At 41.2% G+C, this 26,758-nt stretch overlaps 1 protein-coding gene across 1 annotated transcript in view; it reads right to left on the bottom strand.

Annotated features, from left to right (window-relative positions):
* Nucleotides 1-26,758, bottom strand: part of MAP3K5 (mitogen-activated protein kinase kinase kinase 5) — a 227,557-nt gene that overhangs the window by 74,666 nt on the left and 126,133 nt on the right. Inside the window, exons 8-11 of the mRNA XM_038766261.1 lie at nt 21,360-21,472; nt 19,301-19,460; nt 13,938-14,091; nt 2,277-2,384 (exon numbers count right to left, since the gene is read on the bottom strand). Of these exons, the coding sequence (XP_038622189.1) occupies nt 2,277-2,384; nt 13,938-14,091; nt 19,301-19,460; nt 21,360-21,472 (535 nt within the window). The remainder of the gene's footprint in view (nt 1-2,276; nt 2,385-13,937; nt 14,092-19,300; nt 19,461-21,359; nt 21,473-26,758) is intronic.

Below are 26,758 nucleotides of genomic sequence, written 5' to 3'. Positions count from 1 at the left end.
TTGAGATCAAATGATACACCCAAGATTACACAGCAGGCCAGTGGTAGGGCTGGAAATATAACTCACGAGCCCTAACTCCCAGAGCCATGCTCTTTCTATTAAGCCACGCTACCTCTATTCTTTTGGTCCTACTGCATCCAACCTGATAATCTTGCATCTACCACAGCACTTAGAACAATGCCTAGCATGTAGTAAGAGCTTATCAAATACCATCATTTTTGCTATGACTCTCTGAGATGATTCTGGAGAACTCGCAGTGGGTCAGCCTTTCAGTACTAAAAGAAAAATTCCTTGCATTGTGCTCGGAAATAAATTCTGATGACTTCCTCTTTCCTGAAGGAATCTTCCAGAAGTGTCTGCCTGAAGAAAAACCCTAAGTTCCATGAAGAGGCCTTTTCCAAATCCTTTAGTCACAGGCCAATAAACAGCTTATTCACCACTGGAATCTGCTGTCATGTTATTCACCAAGAGGAGACCATGTTCACATACATTTAGGAGCATTTGCTTGCCTGTGTTTTTTCTCATTAGTCCCTCTCTGTAATACAGTATTCTGCTCTAGCAGCAGGGTGGGGCTCATTAGCCCTAAAGTGCCAAGCTTTACTTTAAATCCTGACAACCTCCTCCCCACCTGGACCACTTAATGTTTTGTTTCTCTTAAAGGAGCCACCCCAATTTCAGCTCAGCCAGAAAACACCATTTTTTGATAGCTGGAAATCACCAGGAGCAATCTTAGATAATTTCAAAGAGCATTTCCCCTTTTTCTACTTAATTTTTATGCCGGTTTATGCCCAAATCAGCATACCCACAGCTGAGTTAATTTTGTACCATATTTAGCATTCTTTCTCCTAACATGACCAGGGGAACAAGTTCTTGATATACAAGTGTCCTGTGTTGCCACAGTTGGAGATAAGACCCTGAGATGCTTGAACCACTGATCTGACTGTGAAATAATAATAATAATACTGATGATGATAATATTAATAATTGAGGGGAGGGGAGAGAGGAGCAAAAGGAGGAGGAGACTAATAATAATAATGATGATGACAACTTAAAATAATGATAATATTGGCACACATTAAGTGCTCATGATGACCCAAGCACTGTGCTGAGAACTTGGGGCAGATTCAAGATAATTGAATCAGACACAAGCCCCTGTCCCACACAGTTTTACAACTAAGAAGGAAGGAGAATAGATATTTTATCCCCATTTTACAAATGAGGAAACTGAGGTACAGAGAGGTTAAGTAACTCACTCAAGGTCACTCAGCAAACAAATGGAAGAACCAGAATAGAAGCCAGGTCACCTGACATTCAGTCTTGGGCTTTTTCCAACAGACCACACTATAGAGAGAAGCGGCATGGATGGATGGATGGAGCATGGGCCCAGGAGTCATAAGGTCATGGGTTCCAATTCTGGCTCCAACACTTGTCTGTTATGTGACCTTGGGCCAGTCGCTTCATTTCTCTGGGCTCAGTTACCTTATCTGTAAAATGGGGATTGTGGCTATGAGCCCCATGTGGGACAGGGACTATGTTCAAACCAGTTCATTCATTCATTCAATCATATTTATTGAGCGCTTACTGTGTGCAGAGAACTGTACTAAGCGCTTGGGAAGTACAAGTTGGCAACATATAGAGATGGTCCCTACCCAACAGCGGGCTCACAGTTCATCCCGATAGTTCAAAACAATGATTCCATTAGGGTTTAGGATTTAAAAGACATTATGCTAAAAGTATGCTAAGACAGATGCATACTTTTAGTAATTTTGGCTCCTATGGCACATTTCAAATACATGATGTCAGTTTACTCTGCATCAGAGAACTATCCAGAAGTACAATTTTAATTGCAAAGGACATTTTGATAACTCTCAAACTTTATTATTATTACTATTATTATTGATAATAATAATGGAAATAATAATTGTGGCATTTGTTAAGCCATTACTATGTGCCAGGCACTGTATTAAGCACTGGGGTGGATACAAGCAAACAGGGTTGGACACAGTCCCTGTCTCACATGGGGCTCACGGTCTCAATCACAAAACATCACATTCACATAACACTGCATTAGCCATAGTTAACTCAGAGCCCAAATATGACAAGTTTTGCAATGCAAAGGATGATTAAATAAAAACAAAAAAACAATTTAAATAAATTTTACTTTCCCAGCTATTGGCAGGATTTGTATTTGCTGCATATGAATGTTAGTAGCTTTCACTGCTCACTGAAGGATGCTTCACAACAGCCTTTTTTTCGAAGTTATTGATGTACTTTACCTTGTCATCAGGAAGCACATGCCAGATGGATACAGTTTTCTCTTCTGCCTCATTGTTGATAGAGAGATAGGACGGCTGATAGATTTTTGTTGGTTCTAGTATTAAAACCTTTGGAATTCAAAACAAAGAAAAGGATTCTTAGGAGCTTAAAAAAACTAAATCTCACAGTTTAAATCTAAAACGCTAAACTAAAAATCAAAACTTAAAAAAATGTCCGCATATTAGAAGAATTCCAACAACATAAAGATAATGTCCGTCTCAGGGTCACACCTGAAGAGCTTCTAGTCTCAACTACAGGAAGGAAAATCAAGCTGAGGCATAACCATTCCTATCTTGGGCAGTGGCTAGCGAGTGGAAGTCAATCTGGCCAGCAGCAGCAAGGAAGAGAGTAAAGGGTGGAGACTCAAGTTTACTGCGTGGAAGGAGGCAATGGTAAACCACTTCCATATTTTTACCAAGAAAACTCTGTGGATACACTACCAGAATGATCACAGATAGAGGTGGGGCATTCTGAGAGAGATATGGTGTCGCTATGGGTCGGAGACGACGGCGTAAGACAACAACAAAGACAGTGACCTATTTAGAGATGCATACCCAAGGGTCTGTTTCAGTAAAAACCCATTTTAACTTCTGATCACTACTGCTTAACTTAGTTTCTCCGTGCATTTTTAAAGCTTTCTATAATCATAAAATTCAACTTTTACTTGACAAAGTAAAGTCCCTGATGGTCTAGTGGCTAGGATTCGGCGTTCTCACCGTCGCGGCCCGAGTACGGTTCCTGGTCAGGGAACGTGAAGTTTCTCTAGAGCTTAGTACAGTGTTCTGCACACAGTAAGCGCTCAATAAATACGATCGATTGACAAAGGGTCTTGAAAAAAACCTCTTAAGAACTTCGCTTTTTTTTCCTCCCCTCAGTTCTTGTAGGGTTCACAATTTTTCTCCAGACAGCATTTATAAGCAAAAATTGCCAAATTTCATCAAGTACCTAATGCATGATTTTAACCAGAAATACAGAGAATATCATTTTAAGTTATAACTAGCAGAAATGGAACAAGAACGTTAATTAATAATTTATTTTTATACTTACATGAGGAGGGATGTGTATCAGACATTGTGCCCATGCAAGTGGTCTTAGGAAAATAACATTGGTATTAGGACGAACGGGAGATGAGGACATTTGACTAGGCACACTGGTTAAGCAGTTATAGCTTAACTTCTGGTCTTAGAGAGGAAACTGGTATTTCCAATAATAAGTGATTCTATCTCCTTCAAAAGAGAGCTTTAACAATGCCTCACATCTGTCTTTAGGGCAAAAGGGATGTGGTGAAAGATAAATATAGTGTTGAGAAGCCATGTTCTAGACCATAATCTGGCGGTAGGTATATAGACTCCTAAGGCATCTCCTTCCTGTGGTGACTGTCATTTAGCATTTACTGGGCTCCTGCAGTAAGCTAGGCACTGTTAGAATCCATACACAAATTGATCCTGGAAGGACTCATATGTATCATATTAATACTCAACTAGTAAACTAAATTGGCCACAGGTGGAATTCTCAAACAGATTTTTTCACAATCTGGGAATAGAAGATTAGAGGAATAAAGGCCACTAAAAGCAAAACTATAAAAAAAGACAGGCCAACCTTGTGACAGGGGGAAAATTGGAACAGTCATTTCCCAATCCGAAGTTCAAAATTCAAAGAATACTTCGAGAAAATTGGTTCCCGGAATTTACCATGCATCAGTAAATCTTTCAAATAAAAAGTGGAAAAAAAAATTCTGAGCGTCTTTGGTGGAAAAAGAAACAAGGAGATACAGTCTTGTGAGTCATAGTAGCCTAATGTTGAAGTATGAGAATGTAAAACTATAAACAATGCCACTACTGCATCCGACCAATGTTCCACCCAGTCAGATATTCTCCAATGGTACCATGACACTTCAGGGAAGTGTGACGGTAAACCTCTCTGAAATATATTCTAATGGTTAGAGTTGCACACCAAACTTTCCGTTTTCATCCCTAACTTTCTTGCTGATGTAGCCTTATATGGACCTCTCATCCAGGAGTTTATCCAAATCTTTTTACCCCTGTGCATTTTCCTAAGGTAATACATTTTATTCTTCCTTACCCTAATCACACTTTTCATTTTTTTTTCTAAGAGTAGCTGCTTTGTGCATGTATACATACGTAGGAAAAGGACGCATTGAAGATTCTTCTCATACTTAATGAAACATACAGTAAATCCTTAGTATTCAGCTCAACCTTCAGTTTCAAAGAACCAGAAAATCAAAAAGCATGAATCATAAAAAACGACCTTTTTACACCTGAAGTGAAGAACCTCCAGCTTTTATGTTCCAACTCCATGGTGAAAACTGGAGGTTCTTTAGTCTGGATTTAAAAGATCTTTTTTGATTATCCACACTTTTTGATTCTCTGGTTCTCTGAAATTGAAGACTGAGTTGGTTATTGAGGGTTCACTATATGTTTCATTAGGCAGGAGAAGAGTCAATACATTTTTTAAATCTGTATGCACATATAATAATAATAATGATGGCATTTATTAAGCGCTTACTGTGTGCAAAGCACTGTTCTAAGCGCCAAGGAGGTTACAAGGTGATCAGGTTGTCCCACGGGGGGCTCATAGTCTTCATCCCCATTTTACAGATGAGGTAACTGAGGCATAGAGAAGTTAAGTGACTTTCCCAAAGCCACACAGATGACAATTGGCGGAGCTGGGATTTGAACCCATGAACTCTGACTCCAAAGCCCGTGCTCTTTGAGACGGGCATGACTAATCTACAGGTTAGATAAACCACAGCCAGATAGCCTAGTGAATCCTGTACTTCAAAACTGCATAATAAATAATGTAGCCCAGTACTCTTCTGGACAATGATTTGAAGATTATTAACCAATAACTCTCTGAGTCACGGCAACATGTCAGACCAAAACCTAGTAGCAGATAGCAATAATGAGGACAGAGTAACCTCAAGACCTCTACCTAGTTATCTGCAGATCTTAGAAAACATTTAACATTATCAAGAGACAGGGTTCTAGAAACTAGTAAGCAAATTGGCTGTCCTTTAAAAGTTCACCTCACTCCCAAGGCTACTCCCTGATGCCATGCTAAATTGAGTTAGAGTTGAAAATATGACTTTTCATCATCACTACACGGACATGCAGTACATTCAGTTCTATTCAACTTATTCTTTGCCACCTTGCTTGATGAACAACAGAAACATGGAATTTGGGGTTAAATATGCTTCTAATTCACTGAGAACCCTTTCCAATTCAACAATCTGTAAGCATCAAGGGCAAGTCTTTGAAATATTCATTCAGCAGCTGCTGTATGCGCATGACTGACCTCTGAAGGCAGATAAATCCAAGGTTACATACTAGCCTGAAGCAGAAAATCTACACAAAACCTCCATGCAAAACGCATGATTTTTTAATTGGCCAACTAAACCTGCTAGCTAGGCACTACACAATGCACTAGTAAATAAAGAAAGGACAAAAAGAAGGAGCAACTGATACTTTGGACAATTGATAAGAGTTTGATGACAACAAACTTCATTATAAACTGAAGGTTTCTAATGCTCTGGTAGCAGCCAGCCTTTATAGGGCTGGGAGAACTGGATCCACTACAGAAGAGGCACATCTGGTTTCTCTAGCAGTTTCATCAACATGCTCTATCCATCGTACTTGACATCATATGGCTAGACAAGATTACAACCAATTATATCCTGGGACACAGCAGCTCATCAGCACTGAGGTAATGCTTATTGCAACACAGTTTCACTGGTTGGGACATGGGAGGAGAATGGACAACAACAAGATAACCAAACAGTTCCTTGTACAGCAAACTGAATTGGGGCCGACAGAAGGAGAAAGATAGAACAAGTGATTGAAAGTGGCAGTGAGGCACAATCATAAATAATGAGGTTCAGCAAAAACTGTTTGACTGAGATACAATCCCGATTGTTTAACACTGTTGGGATACATCCCCTCTTATCCACCCAGTCTGGTGCATCCTCAATCAATCGGTCGATCACACTTCTTGAGCCTTTACTGTGTGCAGGACACAGTACTAAGCTCTTGGGAGAGTACATGTATCAGAATTACTAGACATGATCTCTGCCCACAAGGAGCTTAGAGAGGAAGACAGACATTAAAACAATTTATGGATAGGCACATAAGTGCTGTGGGGCTGAGGGTGGGGTGAAAAGAGGATAGAAATCCAAATGCAAGGGTGATGCAGAAGGGAGAGGGAGTAGGGTTGCCAACTTGTACTTCCCAAGCGCTTAGTACAGTGCTCTGCACACAGTAAGCACTCAATAAATACGATTGACTGATTGATTGATAGGGGAAACGATGGCTTAGTCATGGAAGGCCTCTTGGAGGAGATGTGATTTTAAAGAAAGCTTTGAAGGTAGGGAGTCAATATCAAAAGGAGTTTCTAGAAACTAGTATGCTGTGGTCAGATTCTAAACCAACAAGCACCTGAATCAGCCGAGCACAGGAAAATATTTTCATATGTATGATGTGAAAAAGACTGTCAGTCAAGCACAGTTTTATTCATCCACACCTGCCCATATGGATGGGAGGATCTCACTGCAGTACCGTCAGCCGAGAGCATGAAGGACAACCGTATACAAGTATGCTCAGTTTTTCCACAAAGCAAGTTTAACCATACACTTTGGATACCGTACTCAGCGCTTTGAACAGTGCTCAACGCTTAGAACAGTGCTTTGCACATAGTAAGCGCTTAATAAATGCCATTACTATTATTATACAACACTGCTAGTGAACAAGGAGATGTTCTTTTGACTCCATACACTGTTCTGAATAGAACGAGATGCAATATTGGAAGAGATGCTCGTGAGCATGTTTGGGTGCCAGAAGAGGCATAAGTACATTAGTATGAGTTTTCCTTAATTCTCACCTTGTCTTCATTGACCTTCCTCTCCTGGTTCTCCTCCTATCTCTCTGGCTGCTCCTTCTCAGTCTCTTTGGCTGGTTCCTCCTCTTCCTCCACACTCTAACTTGGGGGCGTTTTAAAACTCAGTTCTGGATCTCCTATTTTTCAGCTGCTCCCATGACTTTTCAATCGTATTTATTGAGCGCTTACTGTGTGCAGAGCACTGTACTAAACGCTTGGGAAGTACAAGTTGGCAACATATAGAGACAGTCCCTACCCAACAGTGGGCTCACAGTCTAGAAGGGGGAGAATCAATTAGATGATTCCCAAATCTACCTGTCCAGTTCTCACTTCTCTCTTTCTCTGTAGTCTTGCAATTCCTCCTGCCTTCTGGACATCTCTACTTGGATGTCCTGCCATTGCCTCCAAATTAATATATCCAAAACAGAACCTCTCATCTTCCCACCCAAACCTTGCTCTCCCCGTGTTGTTCCTATCATTGTAGAAAACACCACCATCCTCCCTGTCTCATAAGCTTGTAACGTTGGCATTATCCTCGAGTTACCTCTCTCACTCAACCTCCTCATTCAATCTGTCACCAAATCCTGTTGGTTTTACCTTTACAACATCTCTAGAATCCACCCTTTCCTCTCCATATATTACTACACTAATTAAAACACTACCACTTTCCACCTTGACTATTGTATTAGTCTTCTTGGTGATCTTCCTGTATCCTGTTTGTCCCTTCTCCAGTCCATATTTCATTCTGCTTCCTGGATCATTTTTTCAACAAACCATTCAGTCCATAACTCCCCACTCCTCAAAACCACCAATGGTTGCCCATCCATCTATCTCCTCATCCAACAGAAACTCCTTAACATCAGCTTTGAGGTATTCAGTTGTATTTCATTCAATTGTATTTATTGAGCACTTACTGTGTGCAGAGCACTGTACTAAGCGCTTGGGAAGTACAAGTCGGCAACATAGAGAGACAGTCCCTACCCAACAACAGGCTCACAGTCTAGAAGGGGGAGACAGACAACAAAACAAAACATGTAGACAGGTGTTAATATTGTCAGAATAAATAGAATTATAGCTATATGCATATTATTAACAAAATAAGTAGAGTAGTAAATATGTACAAGTAAAATGAATAGAGTAATAAATCTGTACAAATATATACAAGTGCTGTGGGGAGGGGAAGGAGGTAGGGTGGGGGGATGGGGAGGAGGAGAAGAAAAAGGGGGCTCAGTCTGGGAAGGCCTCCTGGAGGAGGTGAGCTCTCAGTAGGACTTTGAAGGAAGGAAGAGAGCTAGTTTGGCAGATGTGTGGAGGGAGAGCATTTCAGACCGGGGGAGGACGTGGGCCGACAGCGGGACAGGCAAGAACGAGACACAGTGAGGAGGTTAGTGGCAGAGGAGCACAGGGTGTGGGTTGGGCTGTAGAAGGAGAGAAGGGAAGTAAGGTGATGGAGAGCCTTTGCTTGATTTAATCAGCTTTCCCCTTCCTACTTTAGCTAATTGATTTACTACAACTCAACCTGCACAATTCACTATTCTAACACCCACTTACAGTAGTGGGTCTCCGTCTTGCTGTCAACTCTTTGCCCACATCTTCCCTTGAAACTGGAAATCCATCCCCCTTCATGTCCAAAAGATCACCAGTCCTCCCATCTTCAAAACCTTCCTTAAAAATTACATCTCCTCTAATAGGCCTTCCCTGACTAACCCCTTTTTTCTCTTATCTACCTCCCCCTGTGTTAACTCTGCAGTTGGCTGTGTACCCCTTAAGCACTTTGAAACTCACCCCAGCACCACAGCACTTATGAACATAACCTTATGTTCTACTATTTCCCTTATCTGTAATTTATTTTAATACCTGTCTCTCCCCATAGACTGTAAGCTTAGTATACTTTCCCAAGTGCTTAGTATACACAGTAAGCACTCGATAAACACCATTGATTGACTGATTCAATATTCTTCAGGAACATAATTCCTGTGTTACAAGAAAATTGAGTGTGCATAAAATTCAAATCATTAATGGTACTGAGCACTTCCTATGTGCAGAACACTGTGTTAAGTGCTTGAGAGAATACAACAAAGTTGACGGACATGTTCCCTGCCCAAAACAAGATTATGGATTATCTCTGTCTCTCTTTCTCTCATTTCTACACACCTACTTTATCTACATCTACTTCATCCCACACTACAGTAGTCCCAGAAGGTTTCTCATCTTTTATGCCTTTGAAGAAGACTCAAATATTTCTGTTCAATCGTTATTTTTTTTTTCAACAAGACTGCAAACAACATTTCAAACCATGGAGTCTGGAATTCCAGATTCCTTATCACTGCAAACCCTAGACAGTGATAAGGAATCTGGAATTTCTGGTATTTGTTACTTGGGTCAGAGTCAGACTGAGAAAGGACAATAGTAAAGTAGGACTTGGGTTGGAACTATAAGTCCAGACAGCATCCCCAGGGGCAAACATTTTGCTAATATGGCCTTTAATTCTTGTCTCAGATTATTTACCGATCCAGTTGAATGCTGATCAAATATGTCAGAAGTACATAGTGGAAAAGTCCTGGAGAATGATCAACAAAAGTGTATGAGATAAACTGTAATTTAAAAATTTTGAAAAGCAACTGACATTTTCTACAGAAGAGAAATCCCTTGTTTCCTCTACCATAGCAAAGAGGGATCACTCCCAGATGCAAAACTGGCAGCTAACTCTTCTGCTTGGGAAAAAAAAAATGGAAAAACAAAAACATTTTTCTCAAGAATCTTATTTCTGATGCTGTCTACAATATGATTCAAGTAGCTTTCTTGGAAATGTACTTAAGTGAATGGCAATAACCAGAAGTACTCCAACATCTCAAGGTTTCCCTGTCCAATCTTAGGGATATTTATATCATTTTATCCAATCTGTCTGCAGCCTTAAAAACTGTTGTCCTTCAGAAGGCACAAATCTGACTTTATGATCTACTCAGAATTACAAGCATAGAGCCACAGTGATTAAAGTCAAAGCATTTCACAGCTCCCCCCAACTTTTGATCATTGACTTGCTCTCACGGATCTTCCTATTCCAAGTCCTTGAACCCCAATGAACCATGGGCAACCATTTTCCAAGGGCTAAAATGAGATTCCTAGACCACAGCAGTATACAAATTCCACATAGTTTACCATATTTCACTAAATCTAGGAATCCCAGAAGCAGATTAAATTTCTATTAAGTTGAAATGTAGAAGACTTGCCTACCACCCAGTGAGGACCATGGACGGGCAACTAAAAATGTGGGAAGGTATAATAACACAAAAAAGTCAAGGAGTGAATCACCACAGACATGTGCCATCCAAAAATCAATCTCTTCTAGCAGCCACACTGCTAAAGGATGGTGGAGGGTACCAAAAGAAATGTGTTTATATTTATACAATGTTGCATGATTTTAAAAATCAGTCACATTACAAGTTCAACTAAAGTTTGAAAGGTACCTAAGGAGTCACTGGCAGATTCTGAGAAATCACTTTGAAGATGCAGGAAAAGAAATTCCCGGGGACATTCAACTGTCTGCAATAATTCTTAGAAGGTCAGTAATTGCTGCGGCCTATGACTCCATAAAGGATTTTGGGAATAGTCAGGTTAGGAACCAAAAGAGCAAAAAAGTAAGGCCACCTGGTTCTTAAATGCCCAGGCTCTAAATTATCACCAGGGAGAGAGAGGTGCAGACCCAAGTCTGCACCTCATCATTTCTTGGACTTAAAGAGTAATACTCTAGTACAAAATAATAATAATAATGGCATTTGTTATGCACTTACTGTGTGCCAGGCACTGTTCTAAGTGCTGGGGTAGGTACAAACTAATTGGGTTGGACAGTCCCTATCCCACAAAGGGCTCACAGTCTTAATCCCCATTTTATAGATGAGGGAACTCAGGCCCAGAGAAGTTAAGTGACTTCTCCAAGGTCACACAGCAGGTCCAGGCCCATGTTCTATCCTCTAGGCTATGCTGTTACTTATGATCCTGAATGTATCTACCATGACTTTGTACAACATCTATAATAAAGCACTAAACCTGTATTGGTTACAAAACCTCAACTCAACTGACCTGGTTGGAATTAGAAAATGGGATGGAGCACGGAGATCCCTGTCATAAGCTACTCATGCTCACAAGCTTTACCCCCTTTAAAAGGGGGACTTTGGGTGCAGAAAAGTCAGATATGCTGATTTGATTTCTACTCCTTGGCTTTTGGCCCATTTTTCCTTTGAATGTCAGTCTGAGTTGAGGGAAAAGTCTCTCCTTCATGAAGGAGCAGAGAAGCCTGGGCTAAATCCAGTTTTAAAGAAAAAAAATGTATACATATCAAAAAGGCTGGTTTTGAGAAATTTCAGAAGACTGGCAAAATTACTATTATTTTAACAGCATTTGTCAAGCACTCGGTACATGTCAAGCACTGTTCTAAGCGCTGGGGTAGACACAAGGGAATAAGATTGGACACAGTCCCTGTCCCAGTGGGGGCTTACAGTTTAAACAGGATTTAATCCCCATGTTACAGGTGATGTAACTGAGGCACAGTGAAGTTAAGTGACTTGCCCCAGACTCATACTGCAGAGAAGTGGCAGAGCTGGGATCTGTTAAGCACTTACTCTGTGTCAAGCACTGTACTAAGTGCTGGGGTAGATACAAGGTGACTAGGGCCCACATGGGGCTCACAATCTAAGAAGGAGGGAGAACAAGTACTGAATGCCCATTTGCTGATGAGAGAACTGAGCAACAGAGAAGTTATGCGACTTGCCCAAGGTCACACAGTGGAGAAGTGGCAGAGCCGGGATTAGAACCCTGGTCCTAGGGCCCTGGTCCTGGGTCCTCACTCACAGGCCCTTGGTCAAACCTTGTCTTCACTAACACTGTTCTCCCCCGGTTCTCCTATCTATCTGGCCACTCCTCAGTCTCTTTCGCAGGCTACTTCTCTGCCTCCCACTTCCAATCTGTGGGAGTCTCAATTTTGGGTCTCCTTCTATTCTCCATATGCACCCACTTCCTCAGAGAACTCATTCGTTTCCATGGGTTCAGCTTCCATCTCCATGCAGACGACTCCCAAACCTACATCTCCAGCCCCAATCTTTTTTCCTTCTCTACAGTCTAATATTTCTTTTTGCCTTCGGGACATCACTATTTGGTTGTCCCACCAACATCTCAAACTTCCAAAACAGAGCTCCTTATCTTCCCACCCAAACCCAGTCCTCCACCAGACTTTCCCATCACTCTAGACAGCACCATTATCCTCCCCATCTCACAAGCCTGTAAAGCTTGACATAATCAACTCATCTCTCTCATTTAATCCACATATTCAATCTGTCACCAAATTCTAACAGTTCCACTTTCACAATAGCACTAAAATTTGTCCTTTCTCCTCCATTCACACTGCTACCATTTGACCCAAGCACTCTTCCTATTCTGTCTTGACTACCGCCTCAGCCTCCTTGCTGGGTTCCCTGCATCCTTTCTCTCCTTACTTCAGTCCCTATGTCACTCTGCTGCCTGGATCACTATTCTAAAAAAAACATTAGGCCATACTTCTCCACTCCTCAAGAACCTCCAGTAGCTGCCCACCCACCTCCACATCAAACAGAAACTTCCTGCCATTGACTTAAAGGCACTCAATCACCTTGCTCCCTCCTGGACTACCTTGCTGATTTCCTTTTACTACCCAAAATGGTCACTTTGCTACTCTAAGGCCAATCTTCTCACTGTACCTTGATCTCAACTATCTCGCCTCTGGCCCCTCGCCCACATCTCGCCTTTGGCCTGGAACTCCCTTCTACTTCACAACTGAGAATCACTCTTCCTACCTTCAAAGCCTTATTAAAATCACATCTTCTCCAAGAAGCCTTACTCGACCAAGTCATCATTTCCCCTACTCCCTCTCCCTTCTACATCATCCTTGCACTTGGATTTGCATCTTTTATTCACCCCGCCCTGAGCCCCACAGCACTTATGTACATATCTGTAATTTATTTTAAAGTCAGATGCCCCGCCCCTGGGCTGTAAACTCCTTGTGGGAAGGCAGCATGTCTACCACGTCTGCTATACTGTACACTTCTAAGTGTTTTGCACACAGTAAGTGCTCAGTAAATGCCCTCGATTGATTGACTGTAGGGTACTGTACTAAATAAGCTCTCAGAAGAGCAGGGAAGCAGCATGGCCTACTGGATAGAGCACGGGCCTGGAAATCAGAAGGACCTGGGTTCTAATCCCAGCTCCACCACTTGTCTGCTGTGTGACCTTGGGCAAGTAAATTCACTTCCTTGTGCCTCAGTTTCCTCATCTGTAAAATGGGGATTAACTTGTAGCAACCGCAGTGCTTTGTATAGCGCCTGGCACATAGTAAGCACTTAACAAATGCCACAATCCTTAATTATTATTACAATACATCAGAGTTGGTAGAAACATTCGTTGCTCATAAGGAGCTCACAGTCTAGAGACTGTAAAGCCCGTAGATTGATTAATTCCTGGAGCAAAGTCAAGTGGACAGGTGGCCCACTTACTGAGGCGATGGTCATTTATTCTGCCTGTTACAGTTTCAGATACAAATGGAGGTTTACGGCAAAAATAGTGGGTCAGCTATATGGTCATTTCTATGTGTCAGACAGAAACCGGGGAACGGAATAAAAATTCATCCCTTAGCTATGATGCATAATGTTGCTAAAAAGACACTATTAGAAATTACGGTAACAACTCAAGTGAAAAATACTCACCGGAAACCTTACCACAGTCACATCTGCTTTTGTGGCTTCAACCAGGAAATCCATCCAAAAGTCCACAAGTTCCTGCTTAGCTAGAGGCTGTTCTGTAGTCAGTTTTACAAAATGCTTATATATCAATATTGTCTCCACAATAGACTTGAGGTACCTAAGAGTCCAAAAGCACAAAACATCAATTAGCTCAGAACTCAGGCTGGCCAATAAGGATTTTGCTAATTAGGATTACAGACGGTGCAGTCATTCCTTAAAATATAAGCAAAAGGGAATCTGAATCTTGAAATATAAGTCAAGTTTTACACTGATATTTCTCAACCACAAGAGTATGACTTCCCTATGCAGAATCTGAAAATATGTGTTATGGCTGAATTCATTCTGAATGTCCACATTTCCTAAAAGCTATGTCATATTCTCTCTCTCTCTCCCCCCCCCCCCCGACCCCCCGATGAATGTCCACATTTCCTAAGAGCTATGTCAGATCTCTCTTTCTCTCTCTCTCTCTCTCTCTCTCTCTCTCCCCCCCCCCCCCGCCCCGCCACATGTGGGGCTTACAATTTTAATCCCCATTTTACGGATGAGGTAACCGAGGACCAGAGAAGTGAAGTGACTGATATGATGCTCAGGCCCATGCTCTTTCCACTAGGCCACGCTGCTTTTTTATTCACTTACTGTTCACCAGGGTGGTGCATACACACAAACACACACACACACTCTCCCTCTTCCCCTCTCTCTCTCTCTTACACACACACACACACACACACACACACAGTTAAAAAAGTAAATAGAAAAAGAAAAGTAAAGGCAGTTCTATAATGTGGAAGTTGCCTTCTTGAAGAACTTCATGTTAAGCAGAAACTGTATTACAGTACTATACTATGCAATAAAAGCAGAAATCCCTTTCTGCCCTGTTCTAACAAGGAACAGGTATGCACAAGGAGTATACTTATAATGGGAACTAGAGGGAAAACAGGTTCAACTAGTAACAATGAAAACAATAAATGAATAAATGGATTAAACTCATATAACCGCTGAGGGTGGTAGATGTTTTCTACAGGTACATTCTTCAGTAAAATTTGGCTATTCCTCTTTTTGGAATATCTAATTTTGTTAACACTTGAAAAGAAGACTGAAATAAGATATAGATGAGTGTTTTAATATTGCAAATTTTCAATTATTTCTGGTAGCTAGAACACGAGTAAATGAAATGTATCAATAATCTTTCAAGACCTCATTTCAGCCAAGACTTCGAGCTTCCTCCTCAACAGAACCTTTCACCAGAGTTGCTGAGTAACAAAATGGACTAACTGGAGTTGCGCTGTCTTTCCCTCCTCCAGCTCCTCCAATTACTAGAAAAAGGGCCACGGCTCCTTTAACTTGCATCCTGAGTAATTGTGGTGCAATCCCTGCTACAGTTTCCCCAAACTCCTCAATGAGGCCCCAGCAGTGGGGCCCTAGGAGCCACCCTATTACCTTGAGTCAGTCACCTTAGGGAATTTTGGCTTCTATCCCCCTTTGCAGAGCTCTCCTCTACACAGGGTCTTTGACAGCAGAAATTGCTCTACCATCATCATCATCAACGGTATCTATTGTGAGTGTACTGTGTGCAGGACACAGCGTGGCTCAGTGGAAAGAGAACGGGCTTTGGAATCAGAGGTCATGGGTTCAAATCCAGACTCCACCAACTGTCAGCTGTGTGACTTTGGGCACGTCACTTCACTTCTCTGGGCCTCAGTTACCTCATCTGTAAAATGGGGATTAAAACTGTGAGCCCCCCATGGGACAACCTGATCAGCTTTTAACCTCCCCAGCGCTTAGAACAGTGCTTTGCACACAGTAAGCGCTTAACAAATACCATCATTATTATTATTAGTGGCAAGAGCATGGGCTTGGAAGTCAGCGGATGTGGGTTCTAATCCCGGCTCTGCCATTTCTCTGCTGTGTGACTTTAGGCAAATCACTTAACCTCTCTGTGCCTCAGTTACCTCATCTGTAAAATGGGGATTACAACTGTGAGCCCCACGTGGGACAACCTGTTGACCTTGTATCTACCCCAGTGCTTAGAACAGTGCTTGGCACATTCAACTGAATGAATGAATGAATGAACGGCACATAGTAAGTGCTTAACAAATACTATGATAATAATTATTATTATTATATTAAACACTTGGGAAACTATAATACAACAGAGTTGGCACGCATGGTCTCTGCCCATTATGAGCTTACAATTGTTTTAATCTCATTTGTCCATGATGTCCAACAAGATTTCATACTCCCTGTGGCAAGAGCCAGGATTCAACGAGGGAACTTGGGGTGATGTAATGATTTAGATGAAGTCGGGGCTCTGAGGATAGGGACAGGGCAGGTGGTATCTTCCTCCAGCTTCCTCTCCCACTACACAAGAATCCAAGTGATGTTGTACTGGTTAGACCAATGGCCCACTAAATGCACAGTATTTTGTGTGGAGCAAGACAAAGGATACTTGTTAGAACAGTGTGACGGTCTTCTACCTTACATCTACCACTATGATGAGGAAGGTAATAATGGTAATAATAATAACAATAATAATGGTATTTCAGTGCTTACTATGTACCAAGCACTGTACTAAGCACTGGGGTAGATACACGATAATTAGGCCCCACATGGGGCTCACAGCCTAAGTAGGAGGGAGAACAGGTACAGAATCCCCATTCTGCAGATGGGGGAACTGAGCCCCAGAGAAGTCAAGTGATCTGCCAAAGGTCACACAGCAGGTAAGGGGCAGAGCTGGGATTAGAATCCAGGTCTTCTGACTCCCTGTCCTGCGCTCTTTCTACCAAATTATGCTGCTTCTCAAGGTAGAGCTCTAAACTTCCCTCTGATCATCTGTGCGCAGAGCACCGTACTAAGTGCTTGGGAAGTACAAGTTGGCAACATATAGAGACGGTCCCTACCCAACAATGGGCTCACAGTCAAGCTCACATCCTCCCTTCTAGCTGGAACTCCCCTCCAATTTCACATCTGGCAGATGACTGCTTTCCACTTTTTTAGATGTCTTTTGAAATCACATCTCTCCCAAGAGGTCTTTCTTGATAATACCTCATCTTCCCATACTACTCCCTGGCCCTACTGCTACTTTAGACCTAACACATCACCTAAGGACTGAAACCACCTCCACCTCCAGCCCATAGCACATATGTACATATCTTTAAACTCTCTGTTTCCTTACCTTTCATCTACTTTAGTGTTTGTCCCTCCCACTAGATTGTAACCTCTTTGAAAGAAGGGACCATTTCTACTTGCACTGTTGAACTCTCTCAATAGTTCAGTGATGATTGAACAGAGTGTGGATGAGCAACCTCTGGAGGTTCTTGAAAAACTTCTTGAGAAGTGGACTGAATTTTTTTTTAGAAACAGAATACTGGCAGTAGAATGAAGTAAGGACTAGAGCAGGGTGAGACAGGAGAAAGATAAGTCAGTGAGGAGTCTGATGGAATAATCAAGGCAGGATACAAGTGCTTTTTTGAATCAGTATAGCAGCAGTTTGTGTGTAGAGGCACAGGTAAATTTTAGCAGTGTCACAGAGGTAGAACTGACAGGATCTGGTCGCTGATTGAGTATGTGGGTTAAATGAGAGACATGAGTTGAGGATAACACTGAGGTTACGGGCTTGTGAGACACGGAGGATGAGAGTGTTTTCTACAGTGATGGGAAAGATGGGGGAGGACATGTTTGCGTGGAAAGATGAGGAGTTCTAGTTTGGACGTGTTTACTTTGAGGTGTTGACAGGACATCCAAACAGAGATGTCCTGAATCAGGTAGGAGGAAACGTGAGACTGAAGAGAAGGAGAGAGATTAGGGTTGGACTGAGTTGGTAGCTAAAGCCGTAGGAGTGAATCAGCAATCCGGGGAAGTGGATGGAGGTGGAGAATTGGAAGAAGAGCCAAAACTGTGCCTTGAGGGACTCCCAGAGTTAGAGGTTGGGAGGCACAAGAGGAGCCAATGAAAGAGACTGAGAAGGAGTGGCCAGAGAGACAGGAAGAGAACCAGGAGAGGACAGTATCAGTGAAACCAAGGTTAGATGTTTCCAGGAGAAGGGAGTGGTCCACAGTGTCGAAAGCAGTTCAGAAACCGAGGAGGATAAGGATGGGGTAGAGGCCATCGGATTTGGCAAGAAGGAGGTCACTGGATACCTTAGAGAGTTTCTCTGGAGTGAAGCGCGTGGAGATTGGAGGGGGTTGAGAAGAGAACTAGAGGAGAGGAAGTGGAGGCAGAAGATGTAGACAACTCACTCAAGGAGTTTCGAGATGAGTGGTAAGAGGGAGATGGGGCAATAACTGGAGGGAGCCATGGGGTCAAGAGGGAATTTGTTTTTTGGAAAGGGCAATACCTTAGCATATCTGAAAGCAATGGAGAAGAAGCCACTAGAAAAATAATGGTGGAAGTTGATGGCCAGGAAAGGAAAAAAGGAGGGGCAAATGTTTTGATAAGGTGCAAAGGGATGGGGTCAGATTTCCTCCTGAGATACTGCTGGGAAAGATACATATTCATTTCAGCTAAGTATTGGAAATAAAATACTACAATTATGTTCTACAATTTTCAGTTTTCCAGTAGCTATATAAACAATGTACTTCTCTGAAATTACAGTCCCCTAGCTATGCTTACCTGTATTTGTTTTCATCAACTAGAAAGCCTAGGATCAATTTTAAGTGGGGACAAGAAAATTCTTAATTTAAAATTCAAAAAGGATTCATGGGAAAGAAATCCTGAAAATCCCAGAACTGAGGGTGAGGGAGGAGAAGGGGAGACACAAAAGGAATGAGTTGGAAGAAGAGGATTTTCACCATGACTTTTCCATGGTCACGGTGAAACCATGACTGTGAGTTTGGAAACAGGTTAAGAAGCTGCAGCTACCTCAATGTCTCTTTGGATGTGCTTAATTCAATATGCTAATTCAAAATGTATCCACAAGATCTGTGAACCTTGTTTTTGGATAGCTTCCCTTATAGACCACATCATGCTGTGTCTGTCATATTGTTATATTGTACTCCTCAAGCGCTTAGTACAGTGCTCTGCACACAGTAAGTGTTCAATAAATGCAGCTGATTGATTGATCATTCACAAACATATTTAGCCAAATTGCTTCCGCTAATTTTTAAAGTGGAAGAGGAAGGCACAGAAAGGTCACATATACTGACCCTGCTTTGGACACAACCAAGATTAAATATTGGTAACAAATTTATTCCAGATTGCACATGCTATTAAGAGTGCAAGTGTCACATTCCACTCATGTAAATACAATGCAATATTTCCTCAACTTAAATACAGCATCTATTAACCCCCAGATGATTTTCCCCAGCATTATTAACAAAGCAAATTATTACCATGCAGGTGTCTTCAGTTTGAAGAGTTTTTCAGAAGCCTGAATTACTCTCAGATGGTCATTGGCCAGGACACTGGCACCAAGGAAAAATCCAACTTCCCAGTAGCTCTGGAGTTTTTCCAAGTTTCCCTTCTTACCAAGGAGGCTACTTAGCTTCACTCCTAAAAAATAAAATGAATTTTTATTTTACAAATAATCTACTGGTTCCAATGGAAGGCTTTTTTAGTTAAATAAAGCTGGTATTTTTTAGACAGAAAAATGATAAAAGAGGCACTATGCCCATTTTGCCATTATGTCTTAGCAAAGATTGATGTGAAACATTTTTTGGGGGGCTGGGAAGTCAGTAAGATGCTTTAAATATGAAAAGATATTAGTAAAATTCTGCATAGTTAATGCTCAGGAATAGTGTATTTTCATTATCTCAACCAATCAATCAATCAATCGTATTTATTGAGCGCTTACTTTGTGCAGAGCACTGTACTAAGCGCTTGGGAAGTACAAATTGGCATCACATAGAGACAGTCCCTACCCAACAGTGGGCTCACAGTCTAAAAGGGGGAGACAGAGAACAGAACCAAACATACCAACAAAATAAAATAAGTAGGATAGAAATGTACAGGTAAAATAAATAAATAAATAAATAAATAGAGTAATAAATATGTACAACCATATATACATATATACAGGTGGTATATACATTATACAGCATAATCTCCATTATGATTTGGAAATATTTTGTGAAGGTTTGTTTGTGGGGGGGAGGTTTGTTCTTTCATGAGTATATGCATGGGTTTAAATTACTTGTGAAGGTTAGGTGTGGTAAAGAGTTCGTAAGATTTATTTGTGCAGGCAGTCTTTTCTGGCCCTATATAGTTCAATGAACCTTAATTTTAAACCCAAGTATTCCCGTTTACGTTGTCAAATACATTTTAGGAGCAATAACAGCACCATTCATGAGAAACACAATATAATCTATCTTTCCCTTAGAACTGGGGTCAGCAACCTTTTTGAGTAGAAAAGCCAAACAAAATGAGAACTTTGAGCAGCTGGTGCACAAAGAGCTAATCATAAAATTTAAAACACACAGCTTAACATATCAGCATAGTGGTAATAGTTTAAAATGCTTTCCTTCCCTCCTTCCCATCAGCTACAGACCCATTATTTCGTTCCAAGAAGAGCCAGTTATAGCTCCCAAGCTTTAAGCTGCTGACAACTTCTATAAAAGATACATTAAAATAGGGATTTCATTTCTCTGTGGAGAATAGCAGCGTCCATTTAAAAATAGAAAATAAGATATTTCCTACATTTTCAAGCATCCACACTACTGTACTGCTATACTCACAGACCAAAGACACTTTTCCCCTAATGCAATTTGAAGCATTCTTTTGAGCAATCGCCTGAAACTCTTCATTATGATAGACCAGACCTCTCCCTTATAGGACCACTGACTAACATGTTTTTCTTATTTGTTTTTTTTTCCAAAAACCAAGGTACCAACCTTGCTGGAACCATAATTTAAGAAAAGCACATGCTTGAAATTCATCTGCACTGATTGAGAACCTAAAATATAAGAACTTGGTTCTCTGTGGGAATGACACTCTCAGGACCAGTAACAAGTATTTCATCTGGCATAGCAGGAATCTCAAACAGTCACAACAAATCAAACCTTCACTTTGACAGAAAGATACCCTGAAATACACGAGAAGACCAAATCAGAGAAATCCAGATGGGTGAAAAGAACATAATTGAGACTAGAGAGATATCCAAGTAATTCAAGCATTCCTCAAAAATGCTGATTAGCAGAGCCTCCGTGTAATTATGCTTATGGACTTGAAGTGCTCTAATACGTTTTCCTGATCCATGAGGGATTCCAGGATCAGGCACCATTTTCTTGGGGTCAAAGATCCTGACCCCATGCAGTGGCAATTCCTTGTATATGAAGAATCAGCTGGAGCAACAACATGAATTTTCACTCATTTAGTAGAGACAATCCACAGGTCAGTGATTCTTTCCCATCTCCTATGGAGCAACAAGATTGTAGTGCAACAAGCCGTAATTACCAACTTTCCGCAACTCTAAGGAGGATTCAAACTGGTGACCAGCTGCCAGGAGGAGGACAGCATAATTAATTCCTGACTGTAGTGTTGGCTCAGACTCAAAGGCCTTCTTGAACCTGTAAACACAAACACAGTAATTTACATTCCAAACAATGGAACATAGCAAGGGCTGAACTCTGAACTCCCATTTGCTTGAATGAAATATCCAAGAAAGTAAAAATATCCCACTGGGTGTCATCCCTGAGCTTCAGTTGTGGTTAGGATTCAGCAGACTAGATAATTCCTTTTGGTTTCCTCTTAGGCACAGTGAGGGACTCCTTCTTATTTGTTACAGACACTAATAATTGGGGTCTGGAGCAGTATCATAGAAATGTCCTTTAAAAAATCCAAAAAATCTTAACTATCACAAATTTCTAACAGAATACATACTCAAAATATACTCTCTCCAACTGAAGATATGGATTTGAACAATTTTTTAAATTAAGAAATTGACTTTGAGTCTGGGGATAGTAATTTGTACTTAAATAATAATGATGGCATTTGTTAAGTGCTTACTTTGTGCCAAGCTCTGTTTTAAGAGCTGGGGGGTGGGAAATACAAGGTAATCAGGTTGTCCCACATGGGGCTCACAGTCTTAATCTCCATTTTGCAGATGAGGTAACTGAGGCACAGAGAAGTTATGTGACTTGCCCAAAGTCACACAGCTGACAAGTGGCAGAGGCAGGATAAGAACCCATGACCTCTGACTCCCAAGCCTGGGTCTCTTTCCACTGAGCCGTGCAATACTCCAGAAAAGAACTGTGATTACGCACGCAAAAGATGATTAATCTGGGTTGATATGCCCTTCTGATAGGAACCATAATATTATTTACAAACAACTCATTGTTGCACATTTGATACACTGTCACTGCGCCATGAGCCAAACATGAATCTGACATCAAGGCAAATGAAGAATGAAGAAAAGGTCATAAAGGTCACAACCAGGAAATGCGCATGTTTAAAAAAACAAACTACAGAAAACACACCAGTCAAATGTTTTGCTCAAGGAGGTTAAGAAACAGTGTGACCTAGAGGAAAGAGCGTGGGTCTGCGAGTCATTCATTCATTCATTCAATCATATTTATTGAGCACTTATTGTGTGCAGAGCACTGTACTAAGCACTTGGGAAGTACAAGTTGGCAACATATAGAGACGGTCCCTACCCAACGGCGGGTTCACAGTCTAGAAGGGGGAAACAGACAACAAAACATGTTAACAAAATAAATAGAATAGTAAATATGTACAAGTAAAATAAACAGAATAATAAATATGTACAAACATATATACAGGAGTCAGAAAACCTGGGTTCCAATCCTGGCTCTGCCACTTCTCTGCTGTATAGCCTTGGGCAAGTCACTTAAGTTCTCTTTACTTCAATTTCCTCATCTGTCCAATGGGGATTAAATATCTATGCTCCCTCCCACTTAGATCGTGAGTCTTATTTGGGACAGGGACTGTGTCTGATCTGACTGTATGGTATCTTCCAGAGCAGCTTTGTACAATCGTAGATATCACAGTCCCACAGCACTTGAATATGTATCCTTACCCTCTACTTCTTCTATCTATAATTTATTTTAATATCTATTCCCCACCATGCCCCCATACTGTAAGTTCCCCTTGGACAGGAATCACAACTACCATCTCTACTGTATTATACTTTCCCAAATGCATAGTACAGTACTCTGCAATGAGTAAGTACTCAGTAAATACCACTGATTGATTGACTGGAGCTTAGTAAGCACTTAAATACTACCATTAGTAAACAACATTACCAAGAACTACTGAAATTAGAAAAACATGGTTTTAAATATGGGAATAGAAAGCAGTTTCACAGCCTCTGGGTACCACAGACTTATTGCAACATGAAAGGGAGATGTGAGAGGGTGAGGTGGGAGAGGAAGTGCACATTCATTCAGTCGTATTTATTAAGCACTTACTGTGTGCAGAGCACTGTACTAAGCACTAAGGAAAGTACTATACAAGAATAAACAGCGACAATCTCTGCCCACAATGAGCTCACTGTCTAGAGGGGACTAGAGTAGCTAATTTATTAGCAATGATTTACACCCTGGTAGGAATTCAGCCTAAGGTCAGCCATCAAAATAATGGCTAAACATTATCTTGATTTTCTGTGGCTACAGATGCCTTCACCAGAGGAAGGGGCTGAGGTCACAGGTCATATTCTCTGTTAGCGGGACAGGACATGCAACTCAGCATTTACTGCTTTTCTAGAAAGGTTGGGTTTTTTCTTCTCTTGGGGTGGGGGTGGGTGGATGGAGGGAGGTGAGGAAATGGAATAGAAGAACCCACAGAATAGAAAAATGGAACCTGGCAGAAGTAGTTTGGAAAAGAGACATTTTTATTGGTCCCACCACACACACAATTTCTGCTCTGAAACAAACCAGGAAAAAATGGCATTTCATGAATAAGGTCATCGGCCTACAGCAGTGCTTTTCCACCACTGGTACCAAAACCACCGAGATCCTAATACCACTGGTGGAACTACCCCTGTGTGTGAAGTGATCTTTCTCCAGAAAGCATCCCCAAAGATCTCGAGAGGGAGGAGGGACAGGTGGAAGGAAAAGGCAGGTAGGCAACACATGTTAGGGTTCCATGAGAACTGTGACCTCAAGGTCACCGCTAGCCAGAGGGCTTTCCTGGGGCAGCTGTCCCAGTTTGGGGTTATGTGGCACTGGGGCAGTGATGCAATGGGAAAAACTTTCCATCTTGAATTAGTGTACAAAATCGAGGAAGCCAGGGACCTTCCCAATCTTATTACAGCTCCCATCATACAATGCTACAATGGTTGTTGATGCTAAGTCAGACAGTCTATCAATTGTATTTATTGAGCACTTACTGTATACAGAGCACTGTACTAAGTGCTTGTGTTAATGTGACTGTGTTGTCAGGCCCGTGATTAAAACCCTCCTGAAATTGTCACTGACTGCTATCATGGTGCATAGGTAAGGAGAATTCCCATCCTTCCAGTCTCAGAGTTCTGGACTATTCTTGTCCTATCAAAGGCGCCCAAAGCAGAATGATTTTCAAGAGGTTAAAAAAACCCCTTTCAGTATATCTTTCCATAATGGAACACAGTTACTAAAAGATTCTATTCATACATGTATGACAAAAACATGTTTTAACAAAACCAAAAGACAAGGAGAGACATTCTTATATGACTCATTTTCCATCACTATAAGGAAAGCGGCTCATCTTTATTTTTTATGGAAATATGCAAAGCCTCACCTGAGTTTTTAATCCCACAGTTCCACAGCAAACAGAACTGAATGATTTATTTCCAGGAACTTGACACTGGCTCTCTACTAAGTGATCTCTAGTTTTAATAAAATCAGTGAACCAATTCCTGATCGCAAGATGAGTGATGAAATCTTAATAACATGTTCTTGCTTTGTGATGCTAAATACAATCAGGACGGAAGTGCACACTATTGAAGTGAACATTTTCAGTAAACCACTGCCCAGCTATGGGAAGAGAGAATAGCTTCCCTCAGGGTGAAACGTTTTCTTGGTATAGATCTTTCTTCCTTATTTTTGTGACATAGCATCTGTGAGACATAGCCTTGAAACTAGTGATATGAGAATTTCATGGAACTTCCTTTCAGCAGAAATCTCTCCTAATTTTTCATTGTAAAACTGCCCTAAAAAGAACAGGAGAATATGAGAGTAGCAAAGAGCAAAATAATTCTTGCTACTGTGATCAGGAAGTAAGGAGGGGAAGGACACCTAAATGTATTAAAATATATAATCTATAACTGTAATTACTGACCTAAGGAGACTTTGAATATCATAAAAAATATACTGATGAACAACACCTGGTTACTACTACAGTCCTGTAGAGGTACAATTATTAGAGCAAGGCCTTAGTTTTTATCCTTCTGGCTTCCCACATGCTAAATACCTGAGTACACTTCATCATAGAAAGTGGATGAAATCAGGGCACAAATCAACCCTCTATCTAGATCCAGTTCTTAATTACATAAAAAAGACAGTCCAAAAAGTATTGAACATTATGATGTAATGTTAGAGAAGCAGCGTGGCTCAGTGGAAAGAACACGGACTTTGGAGTCAGCAGTCATGGGTTCAAATCCTGGCTCCGCTACTTGTCAGCTGTGTGACTTTGGGCAAGTCACTTAACTTCTCTGGGCCTCGGTTACCTCAACTGTAAAATGGGGATGAAGACTGTGGGACTGTGTGGGTGTCCCATGTGGGACACCCAGATTACCGTGTATCCCCCAGCGCTTAGAACAGTGCTTTGCACATAGTAAGTCCTTAATAAATGTCATTTTATTATTATTATTATTATTTACAAATGTTTACATGCCATGAAACCTCTCTTGATCCATAACTGGAGACGCTGTTTTAACAGTCACCAAATATGACGTCAAGTATACTTTTTCAGAAGTGGAAAAAAATGAATAGGAAAATATAGGTAACAGGAATGCTTTTGGAACAACAATAAGTTAACTAAATTAAGCACTAAACATAACTCCAGACTGTAAACTCATTATAGGCAGGGAATGTGCTGGCAATTCTGTTGTATTGTACTATCCCAAGAACGCAGTACAGTGCTCAGCAGATGCAAATGCTCAGTAACTACCAGTGATTGATTGATTAAAAAACCTCTCTCTCTTTCAGAAAGAAGCTGTTTCTAAAGAACTGCCCCAAGGTTTTGAGTCCTGCCTTCATGACGAACACTCCCAGTGTTACAGCAAAATAACTTTGTATTTAATCAAAATGATATTGGTAATAGAAATCTCCTATTACTGTAATAAAGGTTGCAGAACAATGACTTGGCATGTCTAAGTCTGCCTTAAAAAGACACTCAAATGCTCACACCAGTTGACATATTGGGAGCTGCAGAAGAGGAAGATCCTCATGGTAAAATGGTCAGTGCACGAACTCTTCCAGACCATGGATGCCCTGAAGCAGTGATTCTACAGCTCTGCCTTCAGGGGTGAAAGGAGTACTGTACCTTTGAGCATAAGAATAATAATAATTATTATTATTATTATTATGGTATTTATTAAGCACTTACTATGTGCCAAGCACTGTTCTAAGTCCTGGGGTAGACACAAGGTAATCAGGTTGTCTCATGTGGGGCCCACAGTCTTAATCCCCATTTTACAGATGAGGTAACTGAGGCACACAGAAGTTAAGCAGCTTGCCCAAGGTCACACACAGAGGCAAGTGGTGGAGTTGGGATTAGAACCCACATCCTCACACTCCCAAGCTCGTGTTCTTTGCACTAAGCCACGCTGCTGAGTAGTAACTGCAAAACCTGACCACTTAGCTCATTAACCCTCCATTCCATTGTAAAATGTCTGCGGACTAATAATAATAATA

The sequence above is a fragment of the Tachyglossus aculeatus genome, chromosome 2 (assembly GCF_015852505.1).
Source record: "Tachyglossus aculeatus isolate mTacAcu1 chromosome 2, mTacAcu1.pri, whole genome shotgun sequence".
NCBI classification, from domain to species: Eukaryota; Metazoa; Chordata; class Mammalia; order Monotremata; family Tachyglossidae; genus Tachyglossus; species Tachyglossus aculeatus.
This window is presented reverse-complemented; position numbering and strand designations above follow the sequence as displayed.